Source organism: Malaya genurostris, chromosome 3 (assembly GCF_030247185.1).
Source record: "Malaya genurostris strain Urasoe2022 chromosome 3, Malgen_1.1, whole genome shotgun sequence".
Classification (NCBI taxonomy): domain Eukaryota; kingdom Metazoa; phylum Arthropoda; class Insecta; order Diptera; family Culicidae; genus Malaya; species Malaya genurostris.
Window position 1 is genome coordinate 100,273,691 of NC_080572.1, and position 20,187 is coordinate 100,293,877.

Genomic DNA, 20,187 nt, shown 5'->3' on the forward strand with positions numbered 1-20,187 from the left:
CATCATAGTTACTCCCATAGTTATATATTACCGCTTGTGCAATTTGTTTTTGCAACTCCAGCACACGGACTTACCAAAATAATACCTACAGTGCGTATCACAAAAGTCGGGTCCGCTAAGATGAATGACTATACTGTATTGTTGTTTAATTCAACTAGAAGATTGAAACTGATAAAAAAAACAAAACGTGGAGCATTTCTTTTCGAAATATTAACATGTTAATGTTTCCTGTTATTTAGACAATATATGTCATTACGTTGGGTGAACCATTTTCTATTCAACTCACTGTTCGCATTGATGCCATATTGGAACATATTCAAGCAAAATTCATTTCGAGATTTTTCAGGTTAAATTACACATAAGTTTGATCGAAATCGTCTGAAAATTTCATGAATGTTTGAATACACGTATTTCAAACACCATTCCGATGATTCTCATTAAAAATAATAGACTGTTATTTTCACAGTAATTGGTGCACAATCATTAAAAACGCGTTAATTCAAAGGTGCTTGAAAATTTCGGCCGTACGAATACATGTTTCACCATAAAAATCCAGTTCGTTGTCGATTTTTCAATTACAAAAACACAAAAGATCAATTCTACAATATGTAGCATTGTGCAGATTATTTTACAAGATCCATGTTTGTGTTAAGAGCAGTTGTATTGAAAATCAAATGTGAAACTTATACATTAGAAATTGAGTTTGCATGTTTTTGTAAACGTCATTCCATTTCTTGTTTACATTACGTAGTAGTTCTCACGAGTTTCACAATTATTTTTTCACTGATTTTATTACTGCCTTTGTGATGGGATCGAGGCATGAGTTTTTGTATCAGTTGCACAATCGTTGTGAATAAATGTTCGTAAAAACGGATGAACTTGAAGATATGTTGCACAACACAGAAAAATTGCGCTCTTTCCATAACACAACAGTTATCAGAATAGTAATATAAACTAACTTGATAAATTGCACAATCGGTAGAAAAATACAGGACAGCAACTTAACATGCTACTTGGGTATGTAATTCTTTAAAACCTCTTTAATACTCAGATATATGGTAGTTCCCATAGGCAACACGAGTAGTAAAAATTTGGCTATTCAAAACAATACACTACAAATTTGTGACTCGACGAATCCAATCAGTTATGATTTTCGAGTTTCCAAATTCGAAGCCGCGAAAACCTAGCAGATTCTAAGATTTTTTTATTGCATCGTCTTATTTTTAATGTGTGCCTTGTACATTGCTAAATAAATTCACTAAATATGACACTTCGAAAAAGGTACCCCTGAAAAAATACAAATATTTTACCTCATAAATTGAAAATTTTTGGTTTCATTTGATTTTTGTCATGTCATATGTCAGTCGTCGCCATCATTTTACACACAGTATCATGAAAAAAGCAACATTATTCCAAATTTTTGGTAAGATTCAACATAAATGTATATCTTTCTTCGTTCACCTTTTTAAAATAAATGGGTATAGAATTCGCTCAAACTAAGGGAAAATTTTACAATGTGTGGAAAAGCATATCAGTTTTATTCGTATTCACGTCATCCAGTTATGTCTCTGACATTACCCACCCGTCTTTTTTTGGTTCTTCATTATATTAACTTTATTCTTCAACGTAATCTACATCAAGAGCAACGCAATCATTTCAGCGCCGCTCTAACATTTCAATACCACTTTTGTAGAACGATTTATATTTTGCCTCAATACAGGCCTCAGTTTTAGCGATAACCTCTTCATTCGTGCAAAATTTTTTAGCGGCGAGCATTTCTTTCAAGTCTAGTCGCTTTCAAGTAGTCGCTGGGAGCCAAATCTGGCGAATACGATGGATGTGGAAGCAATTTGAAATTAAATTCATGTAGTTTTGCCATTATTTTGATTGACTTGTGTCACGGTGCGTTGTCTTGATGAAACAAGATATTTTTCTTAGCCATTTGCGGTCATTCCTTTGCAATTTCAGCTTTCAAACGTTCCAATATCGCTGTATAATATTCACTGCTAAAAGTATTTTCTTTCTCAAGATAGTCGATAAATATTCAACTACGCACATCTCAAAATACCGAGGCCATAACCTTTCCAGACGATTGTTGTGCTTTCGGGCGATTTGGACGAGGTTTACCAGTTGCTGTCTACTCAGATGGTTTTGATTCCGGAGTGAAGCGATGAATCTCTGTTTCATCCATTGTCACATATCGACGCAAAAATTCCGGTTTGTTATGTTTAAACATGGCCAAACACTGCTCAGAATCATCAACACGTTCTCGTTTTTGGTCAACAGTGAGAAAACGAGGCACCCACTGTGAACAGAGCTTTCTCATAGTAAAATGCTCATGTAATATAAACCCAACACGTTCTTTTGATATCTTTACGATGTCAGCTAACTTACGCAATTTTACGATTCGATCTTTCAAAACGATTTTGTGGTTTTTTTACGACCACGTTTGAAGTCAGTGAACAGTCAGTCAGTCAGTCAGTTTTTCCCATCAAGAAGCAGTGTAAAATTAAAACACGAAATTGTTTTTGATCCATTGTTATGAAAATAACAAAAGTAGCGTCACTCTTAGCACAATAACTCACAAACTAATGAATGGAATATCATGAAATTTTAACAGCTGTCTTTTAAAGGTTAGTATTAACTGATAAAAGATGTCTGTAATAAAACTAGCGCCATCTAAGTGTTAGGGCCGGGACTTTGCAGCTCATGTGTTATACCACTGTAAAACGAACAAAAATCCCTTTTTAATTCTTTTAGTGGTGTAGTAATGACTTTCTCTTGCCATTGAGAGCTCATCAAATAATCTAATAGTAGCATTCAAGTAGCTTGCATTTCCCAAAATTTCCGCTATAACTCTTTCAAACTTGATCAATGACCTCAAAGTAGCTTTTGAACAAGCAAAAGTTTATTCAAATTCTCTTAATCATTCCCAAGAAAATTTAGTCGATAAAAAAGTATCTGTTACTTCACTTACACGCCATCATATATCCGGATCCAGAAGTGACAGCCTATAGAACTTCGAAGCTGATCAATGATGCAATAACAGTTTTAAAACGACTTTAAGCTCGATAAAATCGGTTTAACTATCTCCTATAAATCTGAGCAGAAGAGTGCTTTGCCGTTCACGTCACTTATGCCACCACATCTTCAGAACCAAAGGTGACAGTTATTTGATCTTAAATCTTGACCAATAACTCAAAAGTAGCTTTCAAACAAGTTTGAGCTTGTTGAAATCAGTTTAGCCATTTCTGAGAAATTTGAACGGCACAAAAAAATCGTGTTTTGTCGGTTATGTCACTAATTCCATTATATCTCCGGACATGACATTCATTCAATCTTTGAGCGTGTTCAATGACTCTATAGTGGCTTTCAAATGAGCGTAAACGGGTTAAAATCGTTTAAGCTATCTTCAAGAAAATTAAGTAGAAAGAAAAAATGCTTGAAGGATTTTAAGGCAAAAATTATGTGTCCGGTTTAGCCTCGTACAGACATTTTATTTTAGAGACGCAATAATAATTTTATTATCCACGTCATCGAAAACACTCAATAATCACTTAATTCAGCACGATATACACTTTAAAAGCACTAGCCAGGCCGTTGATATGATGCACAGAAATCAAATATATCCATGAAATCAAAGATTTTCAAAAATTGAACAGTAAAAAACTTCTTCTTATTCCACCTAGGGGTGTTAAAAGGCCTTTATCATGTCATTCAAATAGTCTATATGTATATTGTATATTGGAATTGTTCGAATTGATTCAAAGAACTCTAGATAGCGTTTTGAAAGCTCTATTCATGTTTTACACGAACATTGCATAACCTCACAAAATAAGCTGATCGAACACCGTTTGACAACTACCAGTGGTTTGTTTACATGTGCATTCCAGTTTAAATATATGTAATTCAGTACGTAAACAAACCACTGAAAAACGGTGCAAAATTAAAATATAACCAAACCACAGGTAGATGTCAAACATGAACTGTATTATTCACGGATTCATTATTGACGCAAACTAAATCAAAATTTTTGTCACACTACGGTTCCCTAGAACATATTTTTCAAAATAAATTTTAATGGTATGAAATGTGAGATCTACAATTATACTTTTTTTGTTCGCATTTGTGATGCACAAAATGATTAAAAATCTGTATCCAAAAGCTCTGTTTGTCATAATCTTTATAAAAATCTATGACTTTTTCTAATATATTAAAAATCTGAGCTCTGTCACGCAAAATCTGTGTAGCACAAATGAACTCAAAAAACTATGATTTTACAGGAAAATTTGTGAACATGGTAACCCTGTCCCTAGACTGCACCTTATGTACATTCTCATTTCCGTTACCCTGTCCTTGACTGCACGATGCATTTCCACTGATGACAAAATTTATGTGTGAGCGTGAGTGTCATTTTTTTGTTCTTTTGAAAAATAGAAAGATGCAAAGAAGAAACATGTAAACATCGGCCATCGCAAAATCGAATGCCGTCGAATCTCGTCCAGTGGTAATTAGCGAGTACAAAGTTTTAGTTCGTATTTATAACTTGTAAATTTAAACTACGAACCCGGAAGCACCACTTAGTAACTCAGCAATAAAATTCTGAGCCATATTTCGTTCCGATGTTTAGATGTGTGGATCCCGACTGCCATACTTCATTAGAAAAGAACCAACCCAACCAAAAACGGCTTACTTTGCTGTACCAACGTAAATTTATACATCGTGCCTTGACTTTATCTCGCAAACATTCTTATTTCGTTAATGAATGTATGTTCATGTGAAAATCTTTGTGAAACTTCCCAAAACAGATCGGTACAGTCATCTCCGAGATATTTGAGCGGAGAAAAAACATGCATTTTGTCGGTTACATCACTTACACAATTATATTTTGAAAACCGGAAGTGATAGCGAGTTCATTTGAGAACTGTTTTATTATGTAAGTTATACTAGTTTATGTACAAACTTTTTTGATTTCGAAGAATCAAAGAAAATTATTTTGAAGGATGCCACATTTTTAAATATGAGAACTATGAAAAATACACCATTAGATGAATTAAAACTGTATTTTTTCAATGCATCCACCTTTTTAGAGATATATTAGCATTTGTCTGAGATGTAAATCTGTCGAATTAATTTTGACCAGATGGAGATAATTTTTTTTATTTTGACGAAGGTAAAATTTCATCCAGTGACAATAAAAACTTTTTACGTTGATGGTTTTAGCTGTTGTTCTTGTGTGCGGATCAAGTATGAAATTGCATGTATATTTAATAGATTGAAGAGTATATTCAGCGCTGCCATTAACATCAATACTGCTAATGAAACTAGTAAATTCACGATTCAGTTGACGGCGGTTTCTGATTTTTTTTTCGACAGCGACATTGGTTCCTTCTCTACAATAGTTTGAATAGTCGATAGTACTTGAGAATGGGCATTGAGATCATTCTGAGTTCGGTTTACGTCAATGACTTGTTTTCCTGTTTTCCGCAAGGCTTGCCGTAGTGAGCACCTTATTTACAATATTAACATGTGGATAGCTGATGGTCATAAGTGACAAGTGAACGGCTGAAAGTAAAAACCGGATAAGTGTAACTTACTTTGGAAAACCCGTTTAAGTATTTTTGAATGCAAGAACCGGATAAAAACATTGGGAGCAAAAACCAAACACGAATTTTGCAATGCAAGAATCGGTAAAAGACATCTGTTTTGCAAGAGCCGGACAAAATTTTGAATGCAAAAACCGGACAAAACCTTGACCGAATCTTCCAAAACAAATGTATTTATCCGATTTTTGCATTCAAAGTTTTTACACTTATTCGACTTCAATAGCTTTGTACTCCTTGTAGAACTGAATGTAGCTTGTGCTATTCGCCTTTTTTAGCAACAATAAATGCGCGTTGTATTGTTTCCATCCTCCTGGGCGTAACCGGTTTGTTTGGTTTGCTATGTAGAACGTAGTGTGAAAGTAAATCATATACCATTCCAGTCAGTTTGTCGAGATCTCAAGATGTCTATGTGTGTATATTAGAGTAGGACGAGATTGTATGGGAAAAAAGTGAAAAAATTTTTTTGTTCCTTTTGGGTCCCATAATAACTGTTCAAAATTTTAGCTCGAACGGTGAAACTACATTTCCGCGCCAGAGATTTTAAGTTTGTAAGGTAGGGTTTGTAAGTAACTGTCATTTTACAAAAAAAAAACAATCGTCTGGAGATCAACCTTTAAACTCTAAAAATCAGTACATGTGATCAGAATCAGAACAAATTGGCTCAAATAGCACGTTCCCCTTGATCATTTGTAGAAAAAGTTATTAACGAAAAACCAACTCAAGGTTCGAACAAAGGCTAATCCCTAATATATCTAGCACCACTGCTACTAGTGGTCGTAATATGATATGACTTTCTTTTAATATGCTATAACGGTTGATCTAAGTTGTTTAATGCCTTCACAATAGTAACTCAGTTTAGTATGAAGATTCTTTTTAAGTGTAAATCTATGTTCCAATACTCACTTTAAAGACTAATTTTTTATTTTGAAGAAATTGGTTTTTGGTGTCTCGGACAATGTTTTGGTTAAACTCAAATTAAACAATTTGGCCCAAGATATAAATTCTCTATCTTAAACAGTTTAGAAGATATGGACGATGCTATTTCATACAAACAAAACTATAATTTACATCATTTTTTATGAGGAACACATCTTTGTTTTCTATATAGGGTTGCAAATTATGAATGAATTGATGATGAACTCGATTAATAATCGCTTTAACCGGTAGAGAAATTTAACGCTATAAAAATAACTGCGTGCATACAAAACTTGAGCACAAGCTTGGCGAAGAGAACCTATCGAAATAGATAAAGATCAATCTAAGCAGACTCCCGTGCAATTGCGGATTCAAAAGTGCGATGATTGATTGAACTGTTTGATTGAAAATGTCGATCAAGAAAGAAAATTTGGTTGCCTTGTTCCATATCAATAACTCGAACAACCCCATAGGACTGATTCTTGTAGTTTTTGGTGTCTTTGCAGTAAGTTTTGGAACATGGTTTATCAGTTTAAAAGAATCTTCATATCAGGCTAAGTAACTATGGTGAAGACATCAAACAACTCATATCAACCGTTAGAGCATTATAAAAGCAAGTCAAATCATGTTACGACCACTAGCAGCAGTGGTGCTAGATAAATTAAGGGGGGGGAGTGAGTTTTGCATAATACGAAGCATCATTCGAACAACATTTTGTATTTTTTTCGTGGAAAAATATTGAGAAATGAGGCGGTGAAGAGGTATATTTGAGAATGCTTCTTAAAAATCATGATTTGAGGTGTCCACTGTATCTCAGCGCAGACTAATCAACAAATCAAAGTAAAAAAAATTAAAGTTATTATTATTATCTAAAAAATTTTTTGTTTCTGTTTAAAGTTAAAACTAGGATTTTAACGAAAAAAATCCGCCATTTTGTAGCTGAAAAACCTCCCCAAAGTAATAAATAACAAAAAGGAAAACCTTTGGGTCTGGAATTTTACATGTAGAAAGTGTATGCAAATTTTAAATAAAATTGGTACACTAGTTTTCGAAGGACGATTGACACGGACTTTCAAAACCCGTTGTCGAGAAAAACGCGTTTAAAGTTTATTGTCTAAAAAATCGAAGAATTTATTACTTTAGTGAGCCTGTAGGGTGTAACATTTAAAAAAAAAATAATATTTTTCTTTCGTGTTTCATTATAATGAAACATTTCAAAAATGTTTTGTCAAGTTTTTAAGTCAATCGAAGCAGAAATCTTGGGCCTGTGCGCCGTGTCGTTCCGACAGCCTTCAAAATTTCACAGAATGTTTTTGAAATGTTTCACTATAAGAGAATACAAAGAAAAAAATAAATATTTTTTCAAAAGTGTTAGTCCCTACTCTTCCCTTAAGGAACAAGCCATTTTTCGAACCTTGTGTCGGATTTCCTACGATAACTTGCTCTGCAAATGTCGGAATGTTTTGCGATCTTGAAGGTTTTCTTCCTCGTTAAATCTCCTATGATGCACATGCACTGATTTTTTAAGTTTGTAGGTTGATCTCCAGCAGTTTTTTTTTGTAAAAAGCCAATTTCATCATACTAAATCCCATACAAACTTTAAACAGCGCCGAACGCGAAAATATATTTTTACCCATCGAACTGAAATTTTGCATTGTTCTTTTGGTGCCCCAAAAGGAACACGAAAAGTTTGGTGGAACTGAAATCCAAATTTTGTCCCACCCTAGTGTATGTGTGCGTGCACGTATGTGCCAAAGATAAGAACTTGATTTTCTCGGGGATGGCTGAACCGATATTTACAAACTTAGTTTCACGTAAAAGGTTCTACTTTCGCATGAAATACTGGTAAATTTTATCCGGTTCCGACTTCCGATAGAGAACAATTGAACTGATTCTATCAAACTTAGTTTCAAATGAAAAGTCTTACAATTCCATGGATCGATATTGAATTTTAGCTTGATATGACTTCAGGTTCCAGATTTCTCAAGCTTTAGTTCAATACGCATAGATTGCAACTGAATTTCTTCCAGATCCGACTTTCCGTTCCGGAATTACAGATTGAAGTGAGTTTGAAATTTCAAGCCGTCATTGAAGTTTTAACGACAGGAAAGTTTATACAGTTGGTCTAGCAATGGCCGAACAATAAACAAGTGAAAACTGCATGTAAAACTCAATGTTTCATGACGTAAAATACAACTGAAAGACGAAAAAATGCATTTTGCCCATTTCGAAGGTTTTGTTGTATGGAAATATTTATATGAAAAATGTATATAGCATTCCATGGAATAATCGATCTAATACATATATCTTTCTTGTCTTTTTAAGTCACCAAAATTCTGTAATGATAAATTTCAAATATTTATACGATATACTGTTTAGATTCAGGAAGGTGATTGTTACCTGAGAAACATGTAAAACTAAATCAATTCTGACGTAAAATACGTTTTGTAGACAGAAATATGCGTTTTATCAATTTCAAAGTTAATGCTGATTGGAAAATTACTTGCAAACAAACCCAATATGAAAATAAAACCTGTTTCAATCCATCTAGTGGTGTAATGATGCCTTTCTCATATCTCTCATACCCTCGTATATAAATGTGTGAATTTTCGCAAAATAGTTTTCTTTGATTCTTGAAAAACAAAAAGGTTTGTCCATCAACTAGTATATTCTACATATCTATAAGACGAAGTGAGTTCCACTATTGTGTGTACTTCCGACACCGGAGTCCGGAAGCGGGTATAATCGAAGTCGGTTCGAGAAAAAATACCGGGATCCATTTTTAAGTCTATCTTCGGTCGTTAATCGAAATCCGCAAAACCGAAATTTATTTGTATGGTCGTCTACTGACAATAACTATCGGTTGGAATAGTTTTGAGGCAAGCTTAGAAATTATTTTAAGTGTTGTACTCACCGCTTTTAGTGACGGTATGAATATTTCAACAATCTTCACCTTGTAATTCTGAAACCGGATGTCGGATTCGGATGAAATTGGGGAATTCAATATGGGACCACGAGACCTTTCATTTGAACCTATATTCATTTGTGAACATCGGTCAATCCTTCGCTGAGAAACGTGAGCGAGATCCACTTTGGAATATATGACCACTATTTTCGGTGCTTCCGGAATCGGAAACCGGACAGCCGAAATCGGCTTGTTTAATTTGTCTACTGATAATGGCTACTGATTGAAATAGTTTCGAGGTCAGTTTAAGAATTTGTTTGCGTTTTTTGTATCGCCGCTCTAAGTGACGGTATCAAATTTTTTACCCTATAAATCCGGAACCGGAAGTCTCTGAGAAAATTGAAGAAGTAATTTGAAATAAGAATTTTTACACTAATCAACCTGTAATTCTGGAATCGGAAGTCGGATAGAAATACAATTCCGGAAATTTGTACGGGATAATTATACCTTTCATTTAAATCTAAGATTGTAAAAATAGGTTCAGAAGTCTTTGAGAAAAGTAAGTTCACTTATTTTCATATTTTTTGCACATATCACCCTGTATTCCAAGAACCGGAAGTGGGAATCGAATAAAAATCAAGAACTTTTTATGGGGCTACAATACATTTTATTTGAATTTTAGTTAATGAAAATCGATGCAGCAATCTCCGAGAAAAGTGAGTACAAAAAATGTTACATACATACATACATACATACATACACGCTCATACCCACATACACACATTTTGCGTACACGACGAACTTAGTTGAATGGTGTATGAAACTCGGCCCTCCGGGCCTTGGTTCACAAGTCGGTTTTCACAGTGATTGCATAACCTTTCTATATAAGAAAGGTAAAAAGTAGAATTCGTAAATTTAAATAGCATTTCATGGAACATTGTTTATTCATCTCTGTTCGGTTTGACGTATAGCAGTTATAATATCAGTTTGGCTTTTAATCGAAAGAAAGGCGCACTGCAAAACAACTGATGGTTGATTTGATATCTGAATATGAATAATAAGATTACTAGTTAAGTAAAACTGAAAAGTAATTGTAGACTTTATATCGAAGAGGGTGAAAATGAGGTATTTTTGAAAAATTCTGCGAGAGGACCGCGATGGGGTAGTGTTGGCGAGCATCGAAAGTGTGGTCTACGTGGATTCTTTACTGATAAATGCATTCAAATAATTCAATAAACTTATCAAGAAACTGTGTTGATTGCTGCTAAATTGCTGATTGTTTTCTGATGGGTACTAATTGCATAGATTTATGCAGTTCATCAACATTGTTCGTTATTGTTACTGAAAAAACAGATATCGCAAAGAAGAAGTTGACCTAATACCACCTCAGGTATTTTTAGATTTCTGTTATTTCGTGCGTTACTATCATTGCAAATGGAACTTGCATCGTTGGTGACTCTAATATCATATAATGTAGAACAACTTCGATTAGAAAAAACCGAAAACGACAAAGAAGGATCGCTTTTGTAGAAAGGTCACTTACGAAAAACGAAAGCTTGATTGACGACACATATGTCATGTTCATCAAATCGGTTACAAAAATAGAAATTATGAAAGCCAAATGATAGATATCGGTATTTGGCTGTCGTATATAAAACGAGAGCCAAGCTCCTAGGAAAATTAGTCGACCTTGAACAACTCTTAGAAAAAGAGCTTGGTAGTAAAATGTGGAAAGTCGAAGGTAATTCAGAAGCCATTCTCATTTACGATGATGTACAAGTTTATTCCTTAGGTTTCGTGCTTCTCTCAACTTTAGTACTGACTCTACTAAAACCATCGGAGCAAATTTCATGGGATTGGTCTTGTCGAGTAAATGAAGGCGTTAGTTTGTTCCCGCATCGGGAGCTTTGCAATATGTACTTTATTTGCAACAACGGTGTACTTCACAAGGCGATATGTCCATTGGGTTTGATTTTCGATGTCTATTCTCGAAAATGCGACAATTCACCGAATGCAGTGTGCTACTTCCAAATAATGAATCCAAGTACGCAGCCTCCAACCACAGTGTCAACAACATCTACCACTTTGGCACCAACAACACCTTCGACCGCTTCACCAACAATGCCACCAACGTCACCATCAACTTCACCACCAACTTCACCACCAACTTCACCTCCAACTTCACCACCAACTCCACCACCAACTTCACCACCAACTTCACCACCAACTTCACCACCAACTTCACCACCAACTTCACCACCAACTTCACCTCCAACTTCACCACCAACTCCACCACCAACTTCACCACCAACATCACCACCAACATCACCTCCTACGACTCCACCAACTCCACCCCCAACTACAACACCAACGATTCCACCCACGACACCATCAACTATTCCACCAACATCTACAACAACATTAGCACCGACCACTGAACCAATCGTCGTAGAACCAACTTGCCCGGATCGAAATCTACACTTTTTTGCTCATCCAACAGATTGTCAACGGTTCTACGTTTGCTTGATGGGACGGGTTACTTCGGTAAACTGTCCGGTGGACAAACGGTGGAATCCAAACTCCAATCGGTGTGATTTACCTTTCGGTGCGGGATGTAACTAATTCGTTATATTAATAAACTTAGTTAGAGTGTACTTGCCGCGAAGTTTTCGTTTCTGGTACAACTTCGTACTATCCGATATGCCTTTGGCTACTAAAGTTTTAACCGAGTTCTGTGTATCATTTCACTCGGTTCGTCGAGATGTGTGTGTGTGTGTGTGTATGAGAGTGTAAGTCAATTCTTACGTGGAACTTGAACTTGAACTGACTATGTAACCGATTCAAAAGTAATTGTCTGGTTAGATCCTTCAAGATAGGACACGAATATGCAAAAAAATGGTATGTAAGACTTGTGCTTCATAATCTAAACCACTCGAGTTTGTGTGTAAATGTATTTCATTGGACCACTAATTTTAAAGTACAATCATATTCTAGAAATAAAGTGACTATGTTTTCCATATGTTTGTAAAAAAGTGACTATATTTTTAAATACTTTTAACTTCTACTGTTTGTGTTTTGTTTTACCTGCAACTTCTTCATTTTTAAGAAAACTAAAATTATGTTAGCATCAAGTGTTGGTTTTACAGTTTCAAAATAAAAAGTTCTAAACAAACAGTCCTAAATGCTATTTTCACGTCATGGAAGTGTCACATACCATTCTAATAAGTTCGTCAAGATCGGAAAATTTCACTTCCGATATGCATATTTCAACAGTTGAATAATTACTATAGCTATTCGACAAAATGTGTAACCCTTAAAAAAGTTGACTTATTGAATTTTCTCCATCGTTGTTAACTTTTCGGTGTATTTTGCATCAATGCAAACGACCAGGCTGAATGCTGATAATATTTTTTTTTTCTTTAAAGCGAAACCATTTTTTCCCACATTAGAGCGAACTAAAGTAAAGTAAGACGTATTTACGTCAAAACCGATAGATTTTTTTCAGAAAAAACTACATTTTAAGGGACAGTATACAATCTTAGAAAAGCAGTTGTACTCGGAATCTAGAGCGAAAACCTCAAAGAGAAATATCAGTTTATTTAGAACATTTTTTCGAATAAACTGATGTTTTTTTTCTTGCAGATTCATCTATCAATAGCGGAAAAAACTGCTTTTGCGGTTTTCAACAACAACTAATTTTGGCTGTTTTTCGGAGATTGTAAGTTTAAGTTTTTAGTCAGTTGATTTCGTCTCTAAACAATCGATTCCAAAATGTGTTATTTGAAGTTTTGTAAGCATGAGAAAGGTTACTCAGTGATAGATATATGTTTTTGAGACTTCAGAAAAGGCATATTTAACAGATAAGTAATCTTAGAGAAGTTGTAGATTTCGTATGAAAATATAGATTGATGAGAGGGCTTGTTCCAGAGTATGTGCGTTTTGTTAGTCTATTTGTTACAGTACCAGGGTTATTCTGTTCAAACGAACGAAATTTGTGGCTTTAAACGTATTCAAGATGAACAATGTTGCAATTCCGATTTTCGAACTTTATCAATGCCCCAATAGTATCTTTCAATTCATTATATCTTCGGAACTAGAAGTCACAGCCATATGATCTTCGAACTTGACCATTGGCTCAATAGTACCTTTCAGACGAGCCTAAGTTTGTTGACACCGGTTCAACCATCTTTAAGAAATTTGAGCGCGAAAACAATTCGCTGAATGGTGTACATGGGAGCGGGTCATTTCGCCGATAGCCATTTCTTCGAAAGTCGTTTCACCGAAAGGGTCATTTCGCCGAAAGGGTCATGTCTCCTGTATGTTATGTCCCTTGTATAACTGATGTGGCACAGCCACATAACCGAAGCCAGGGTGGCTCGACGGCACAAAGCCGCCGAGGCGACGCTAGCTGTGTCGGCCGCCGACCAGCCGTCGGAAGCGGCGGCCTCTTGCATACAAACCTTTAACAGCCTCGTTTGCCGGTCTACTCAAAGTTAGGTTTCTTTGCTTTAGTTAGGTCCGAGCGAGCGGTGGCGAGATCGGACAGCACATGTACCAAAACAATGTGGCATAGCCGCATTAGATATTATTTTCATTTTCACTTAATAAACGGAAAATACCACATACATTTGCCTGGTAGATACACTTATGCAATTGCTTTGATGCTTAGTAGCTAATAGTAGCAAGTATTCTTGGGAACTCCGTCCTGAGGTTCAAGAAACCATCTTTATTCAAAAATGATTCAAAATTGTATGCCAACAAAACGGGCGTTAACGCTATCATCTTTTATTCTTCTTTATTTTAAATCAACTATCAATTACTAATCACGATTTTAAGACGATTTCAGGATTCGGCGGAATGACTCTTTCGGTGAAATGGCTTTCGGCGAAATGACCCCGATGCATACTCTGTAGTGAAACTCACTCGGGCCAAAAATTGTCTGCCGGGCCTGATTGGAGCATGTCGACCCTGATTCTTTATACTTTTCTGTTGTTAATTCCTGACAGTGCTCGCGAATGACGTCCGATTCTCGTTTATTTCTGACGGGTATTTTTACTGTCAGACTCAATACAATATCGATGCCTCTCACGCTGCCCACCTGGGTTCGATTCCCAACCCCGCACATAGGGTCAGAAAGATTATCTGGTCCGAAGAGGCGAATGACCTAAGGTGTTAAAACTTCTATAAGTGAAACGAAAAAAAAACTTCTTTTGTTATTGAGATGAGTTGGCTTACTACAGAACATTAAAAACAATTTAACAATTTATATTTGTAAGCAGATTTGAAAGTGTTTGAAGGTGATTTACATCATCATAATGAAAAAAAAAACCTGTTTTAATCCATCTAGTGGTGTAATGATGCCTTTCTCATATCAATCATACTATCATTTAAAATACTGTGATATTCTTCATAATAATTTTCTTCGATTCTTAAAAGAATAACCGAAATCGGTTTGTTTGACCGTCTACTGATGAAAACTATCATTTGGAAAAGATTTGAGGTCGATTTAGAATTTTTTTTTAAGGTTTTTCCCCATTTTCAGTGATGGTATACAATTTTTAACCCACTTTACCCTATATTTCCGGATCCGGAAGTCGGATCCAGATGAAATTCAGAAATTACGTATGGGACTACAGGATCTTTCATTTGAACCTAAGTTTGTGAAAGTCGGTCGCGCCATCAATGAGAAAAGTTAGAACACATATTTTCTTTTTTTTGCACATTCTACCCCATAACTCCCGAACCGGAAGTCGGATCCAAATAATATTCAGGAATTTTTTATGGGACCTCAAGACCTTTCATTTGAATCTAAGTTTGTGAAACTCGGTTCAGCTATCTCCGAGTAAAGTTAGTGCAAAAAAACGTTACTTACACACATACGCACATACACACACATATAGACAATTTGCGTACTGAGTCGAATGGTATATGACACTCGGCCGGTTTTCACAGTGATTGCATAACCTTTCTATATGAGGAAGGCAAAAATGATGTTTTTAATCTGGGAGAAATCACGTGAAAAGGGTTCTAACCATTGTAGTTAGACAATCTCATAAATAGACAAGAGAACTTTGTTGTCCTTCCGGGACGATGTAGAATCTTTTTTAATTGGAATGGCTGAATGCACAAGTCGGATTAGTGTACTTAGTTTGGGAAACCCGTTTAATAATTTCTGGAATGCAAAAACCGGACAAATACAGTTTTTTATCCGGTTCTTGCAAAAAAGATGATTTTAAAGATGATTTCCACACTGTATTGCACCATTGCGACATTTGCATTCAGTCGTTCATTTGGTTAAATATGCGTGACGAAACTCAAAGTGAAACCGAAGAACCGGTCGATTGGAAAGACAAACCCCAAACCCCTAGAATAAAAGCAAAACCGTAGAAAAACAATGCGATTCGTTGTTACAGAACCGGTCAGAAATTTGCATCGTCTATATGAACACTATTCAAAATATTGTTATGTATCATTTTATGAATAGTAAACAATCTTTTTACCATATATATTCTTAATTAAGTTATTAAGTTGTACCATTTAAAAACTAAAACTTTCCGGTGCATTTTCGGAAAACAATAAATTTCACAGTGTGCGTTTTTTTTAGAATAACGATTGAGTTAGGTTGTGAATTATCAAAACAATATTGTGTTTTGCTGAAAAGTAATTTCAGTTATCAAATTAATTCGAATGTGAATAAAATAAATCTGGAATCTTCATGCAGTGTATCTACAAAATCTGGTGCGACAATTCCAAAAAGAATTGTCTATTTTAAAGCAAAACAGTTAAATGCGGTCGCATCGTCGAGAGATTCAGGGACAAAGTATTCTAATTCAAATTTGTGCTATTCAATAATAATAATTAAACGAATGAATAAGAATGGTTTAATCACACCAATCAATAGTAGCATTTTTGTTTTATAGTTATCTTTTCTATGCGCATTTATCTCGTAATTAAATGTTCACCTATCCAACGGAAAAACATATTGATTATACAAAAAATGTTGCAGTTACATTGAATTCATTTGATTCCTAGACATGTCGCATGTCGTTTTGTTAGAACCAATGTAGTCTTATCACATTGTTTCCATTCGACTTGCACGAAAATAGCACTGGGATTCACTCCATTAAATGATATCCTTATTTCTTATCTAGATGTTATACTTTTTACAACAAATTTTAGCGTCGGTTAGAGTTTCGCCATTTCTTCTTCGATTATAAAAACGCCCAGTGGTCAATTGGCTGCATTAGTCGACCTTGAAAAGTTAACAGAAGCGGTTCAACACAGTATATGTAGTAGAGGGTACTCTCCAAAAAGCTGATTTCATCGAAATGTACGTGTCGACTCAACTTATTGTAATTACAATACTACTGACGTTAGTTCTGAATCTAGTCACGGGATATAGCTGTCAAGTTGGTAGCACAGGAATCGTGATCTACCCGGATGCCGAACGCTGCAATGGATTTTATATCTGCCATGAAGGACAGTTACACATAGGATTGTGTCAGGGTGATCAAATTTTCGACGTATATTCAAGTAACTGCGGTGACCCTGAGAAATCTGTTTGCGTTGCCGATCTGAACACTACTCCCGGCGCAGACTCTCCTGTTTCGATGGAACCGACTTGTCCCGAATGGGGAGTTCAATTCTATACCTATCCGACCAGCTGTGAACGGTTCTATATGTGCACGTTCGGACGACTGCACATACTTTCCTGTCCGCTAGGATTGCGTTGGAATCAATCGAAAAAACTATGCGACTTTCGGTGGAATGTTCAATGTAACTGAATGCGAAATAGTCGAGTAAAAAGATTACAAAAATCGTTGTAAATCTTGGAGCTAAGGTTACAAAAACGGAATATTGATCCAAATTTCGGTGACAGTTGTGAAAATTTGTGAGTTGCTTCAGAGAATAGTTTAATGAAAATGCTTGGTTTTTCTGTCATGGTGCGCGATGATTATTATTTAATTCGAATAAATGTAATACACTGTATACTTTTCTCGAACTCAAAGCAAAATTGATACGATCGGTATGGTATGGTGATTCGCCCGGGTTGGATACGTAGGGTGCAGTTCTTACAAGCCCGTGTTGTCGTATGTTCGAGCCCCGACCTGGAAGGATTCTAAGTGAGCCAGTTGAATCGTTGTACTAGCCATGCAATAATTCTGTACGCTATGAATCGGATGCGAAGTCGAACAAATATTCGCAGTCTGCATTGAAAAATACATATTCATTTTTTGCATCGATTATAGGGGATTTTATCTTTAGGTCATTCGCCTATTCGGGTCAGCAAAACTTTCTGATCCTATGTGCGATGTTGAAATTTGAGTCATTTTGTCCCTATAAACTTGCTGAGATATCTTTGACGATTATTCAGTTAAATTTCTTATACATCATCTGTATTAAAACTGAATTTAGAAAAAAAAAAACGAAGGGTTGGCACAGAAACTCACTGATTACATATTTAAAGTCATCTTTAAAATCTTTAGAAAATTACTATTAAACGAACACCCAAACATACATAACGACATATTTTTTTTATTTTCGGTAGATATGATAAATCCCTAGCTATCCTAATTTTATAGTTATAGTGTGAAGTTTTAAGCTTTCAGCTTTAATAAAACATCTTCTCCTACACTCTTTTTGTGGAATTTGACCTTCTTTTTCGACAGACTTCGCAGCCGACTCATAAGCGTACAGAAAACCATTGCATAGTGCTACGATCCGATCCATTGCATAGTGCTACGATCCTACTGACACTAAAATTTTTTCTAGGTCAGTACTCGAACGTACGACAACTGGATTGAAGGACCAGTGCCCTATGCATTGAATCGTCAACCCGGGATCATCAGTTTACAGGATGTTTTAATATTTTCACCAAGAATCAATTTTCAGATCTCCGACCTGTGGATCTGTGGAGAAGTTTGATTATTTGGTTTGTATAAGGAATTCTCCTGAAAGTCAGTTCAACAATATGAAACATTCAATTGCAATTTGGTTAATTGACACATGCCGAAAAACTCTTCACTAATTATTCAATTATTTACTTATTTTTTAACATAGTTTGGTGACATATATAATTCGGATTCGATGATGAAAATGGCTGAGGTTGCTTGGGTCCGGTTCAGAAGTAGATCGGTTGTTCTTAGGTATAGATCCAGTTTATCACAGGGCTTACCAACATTAATAGCTTTCGGACACGATCGACATGTAGTCAGCTGATCGTCGTAGGTACCCATCGATATGAAACACTCGATGCTAAACTCTTAAAGACTGTCCCAGAAAGTATGGACGCAACCAAAAACAGCTGTCATTTCGCAATGGTTCAGAATCTGTCAATTTTTATGGCTGCGTCCTGTTGTTTACACTCTTCTCTAACCACTTGTGCAGTTGTTTATTCGTTTTCATTAGTTTGTTTCGAAATGCGTGGACTTTCAGCAGAACAACGTCGAAAAATACAATATGTACAATAAAATAGTTTTTTTAGCAGTAAACTCGCTTTCATATCGCAGTAGACAGCAGTCGCTTAGATATTGTAGTAGACATGAGCGGCGAACACAAATTTTATTTGCTTTTGTCATATTCCTAGAGATTTTTTTTGCATATGTTTTAGTACATTAGAGTGAATTACTTACATTGAAATGTTTACATTTAAACTAGAATGCTTTTCATAATTATAATCAGTGATGTGGCGTTGCTTAAAGCTGGTTCGGTCGGTTCATAACCTAGCAAAATATTTGCAAAGTTCATAGTCTTATCAGTCAATAGGCTGACGAGATGATTATATAAAAAAGCAGCCCACTAAGAGTAACGTCAAGAAACATTATGAGATACTTTTATTTTAGTTTTTCCTAAATGAAAACAAAAATAAAATAAATAACTCATAAACCTACATTCGAACACAGACTATTTTTTATTTTAAGCTATTTCAAAAATCCCCAAACTCAAATGAATGAATTGCATTTGAACACAGTGGTTGTTATTTCTCACACATGCACTTTCAAGTATAGCGAATTGCTCCATGAGAATTTATTCCACATGGGAATTTTATTTTTATTCCGACGAGAGAAAAAAACAATAAATTATCTAGACATGTAATTTCTGATTGAGATGTTTTGACATTTGCATACACTTCTTAATTCGTTTAGCAAATTGAAGTCAACATGCTTTCGTCGCAAACTGAAAAACAATTCAGTGTTGATTTATTCAAAACATGACTGACTTAATATTCGATCAATTCAAACACGAAGTATGTTATTCTAACCCACATCGAATGGTTTACTACTAATGGAGGCCATAAGTTGGACACACTTTCAATGGATTAGAGTGGGAGCTGCACCCTCGCCGGCTGCTATTCTGTACGAAACTGGTTGATCTTGTGCCAATCTGTGCCGATCGCCCAGTTCAATCTGTTCAAGATTTCCATGATTGCTTCCGACTCTGAAACAGCCTGAAACACTGTTGAATTGTCGTACTGAAATATATTTTATTTATAGCACTGGATGAAATACGACACTCATTCCGATATCATTTTCCATTTCTATTTCAGTGACATCAGCCGCGATGGACTGTCCCAGTCGCATGACAGCGTGTTTTCAGAATCTGCCGGTACCGCAAGCAGCCTGTCGATCACACTTAAGGTGAGTTGCGTGTGAATCAATATTTGTTTTCTGTTTTAATTCACGATGCCTGTTCCATCCATGAGCGTACATTCATTTGAGTTCGGCGGTAAAAACAATCCATGAATAAGTGAACCCGAAATTT

General features: G+C 35.6%; 2 protein-coding genes across 3 annotated transcripts in view; both read left to right on the forward strand.

Annotated features, from left to right (window-relative positions):
• LOC131437425 (putative uncharacterized protein DDB_G0277255) overlaps positions 1 to 20,187 on the forward strand; it is a 284,777-nt gene that overhangs the window by 253,142 nt on the left and 11,448 nt on the right. For both annotated transcript variants that reach the window (XM_058606752.1, XM_058606754.1), the window contains one exon: positions 19,973 to 20,063. In XM_058606752.1, the coding sequence (XP_058462735.1) occupies positions 19,973 to 20,063 (91 nt within the window). The remainder of the gene's footprint in view (positions 1 to 19,972; positions 20,064 to 20,187) is intronic.
• On the forward strand, positions 11,096 to 12,080 carry LOC131437426 (uncharacterized). Its single transcript, XM_058606755.1, has 2 exons — positions 11,096 to 11,167; positions 11,219 to 12,080. The coding sequence occupies exons 1-2, from the start codon at positions 11,152 to 11,154 to the stop codon at positions 12,046 to 12,048; spliced, it is 846 nt and encodes a 281-aa protein (XP_058462738.1). The 5' UTR covers positions 11,096 to 11,151; the 3' UTR covers positions 12,049 to 12,080.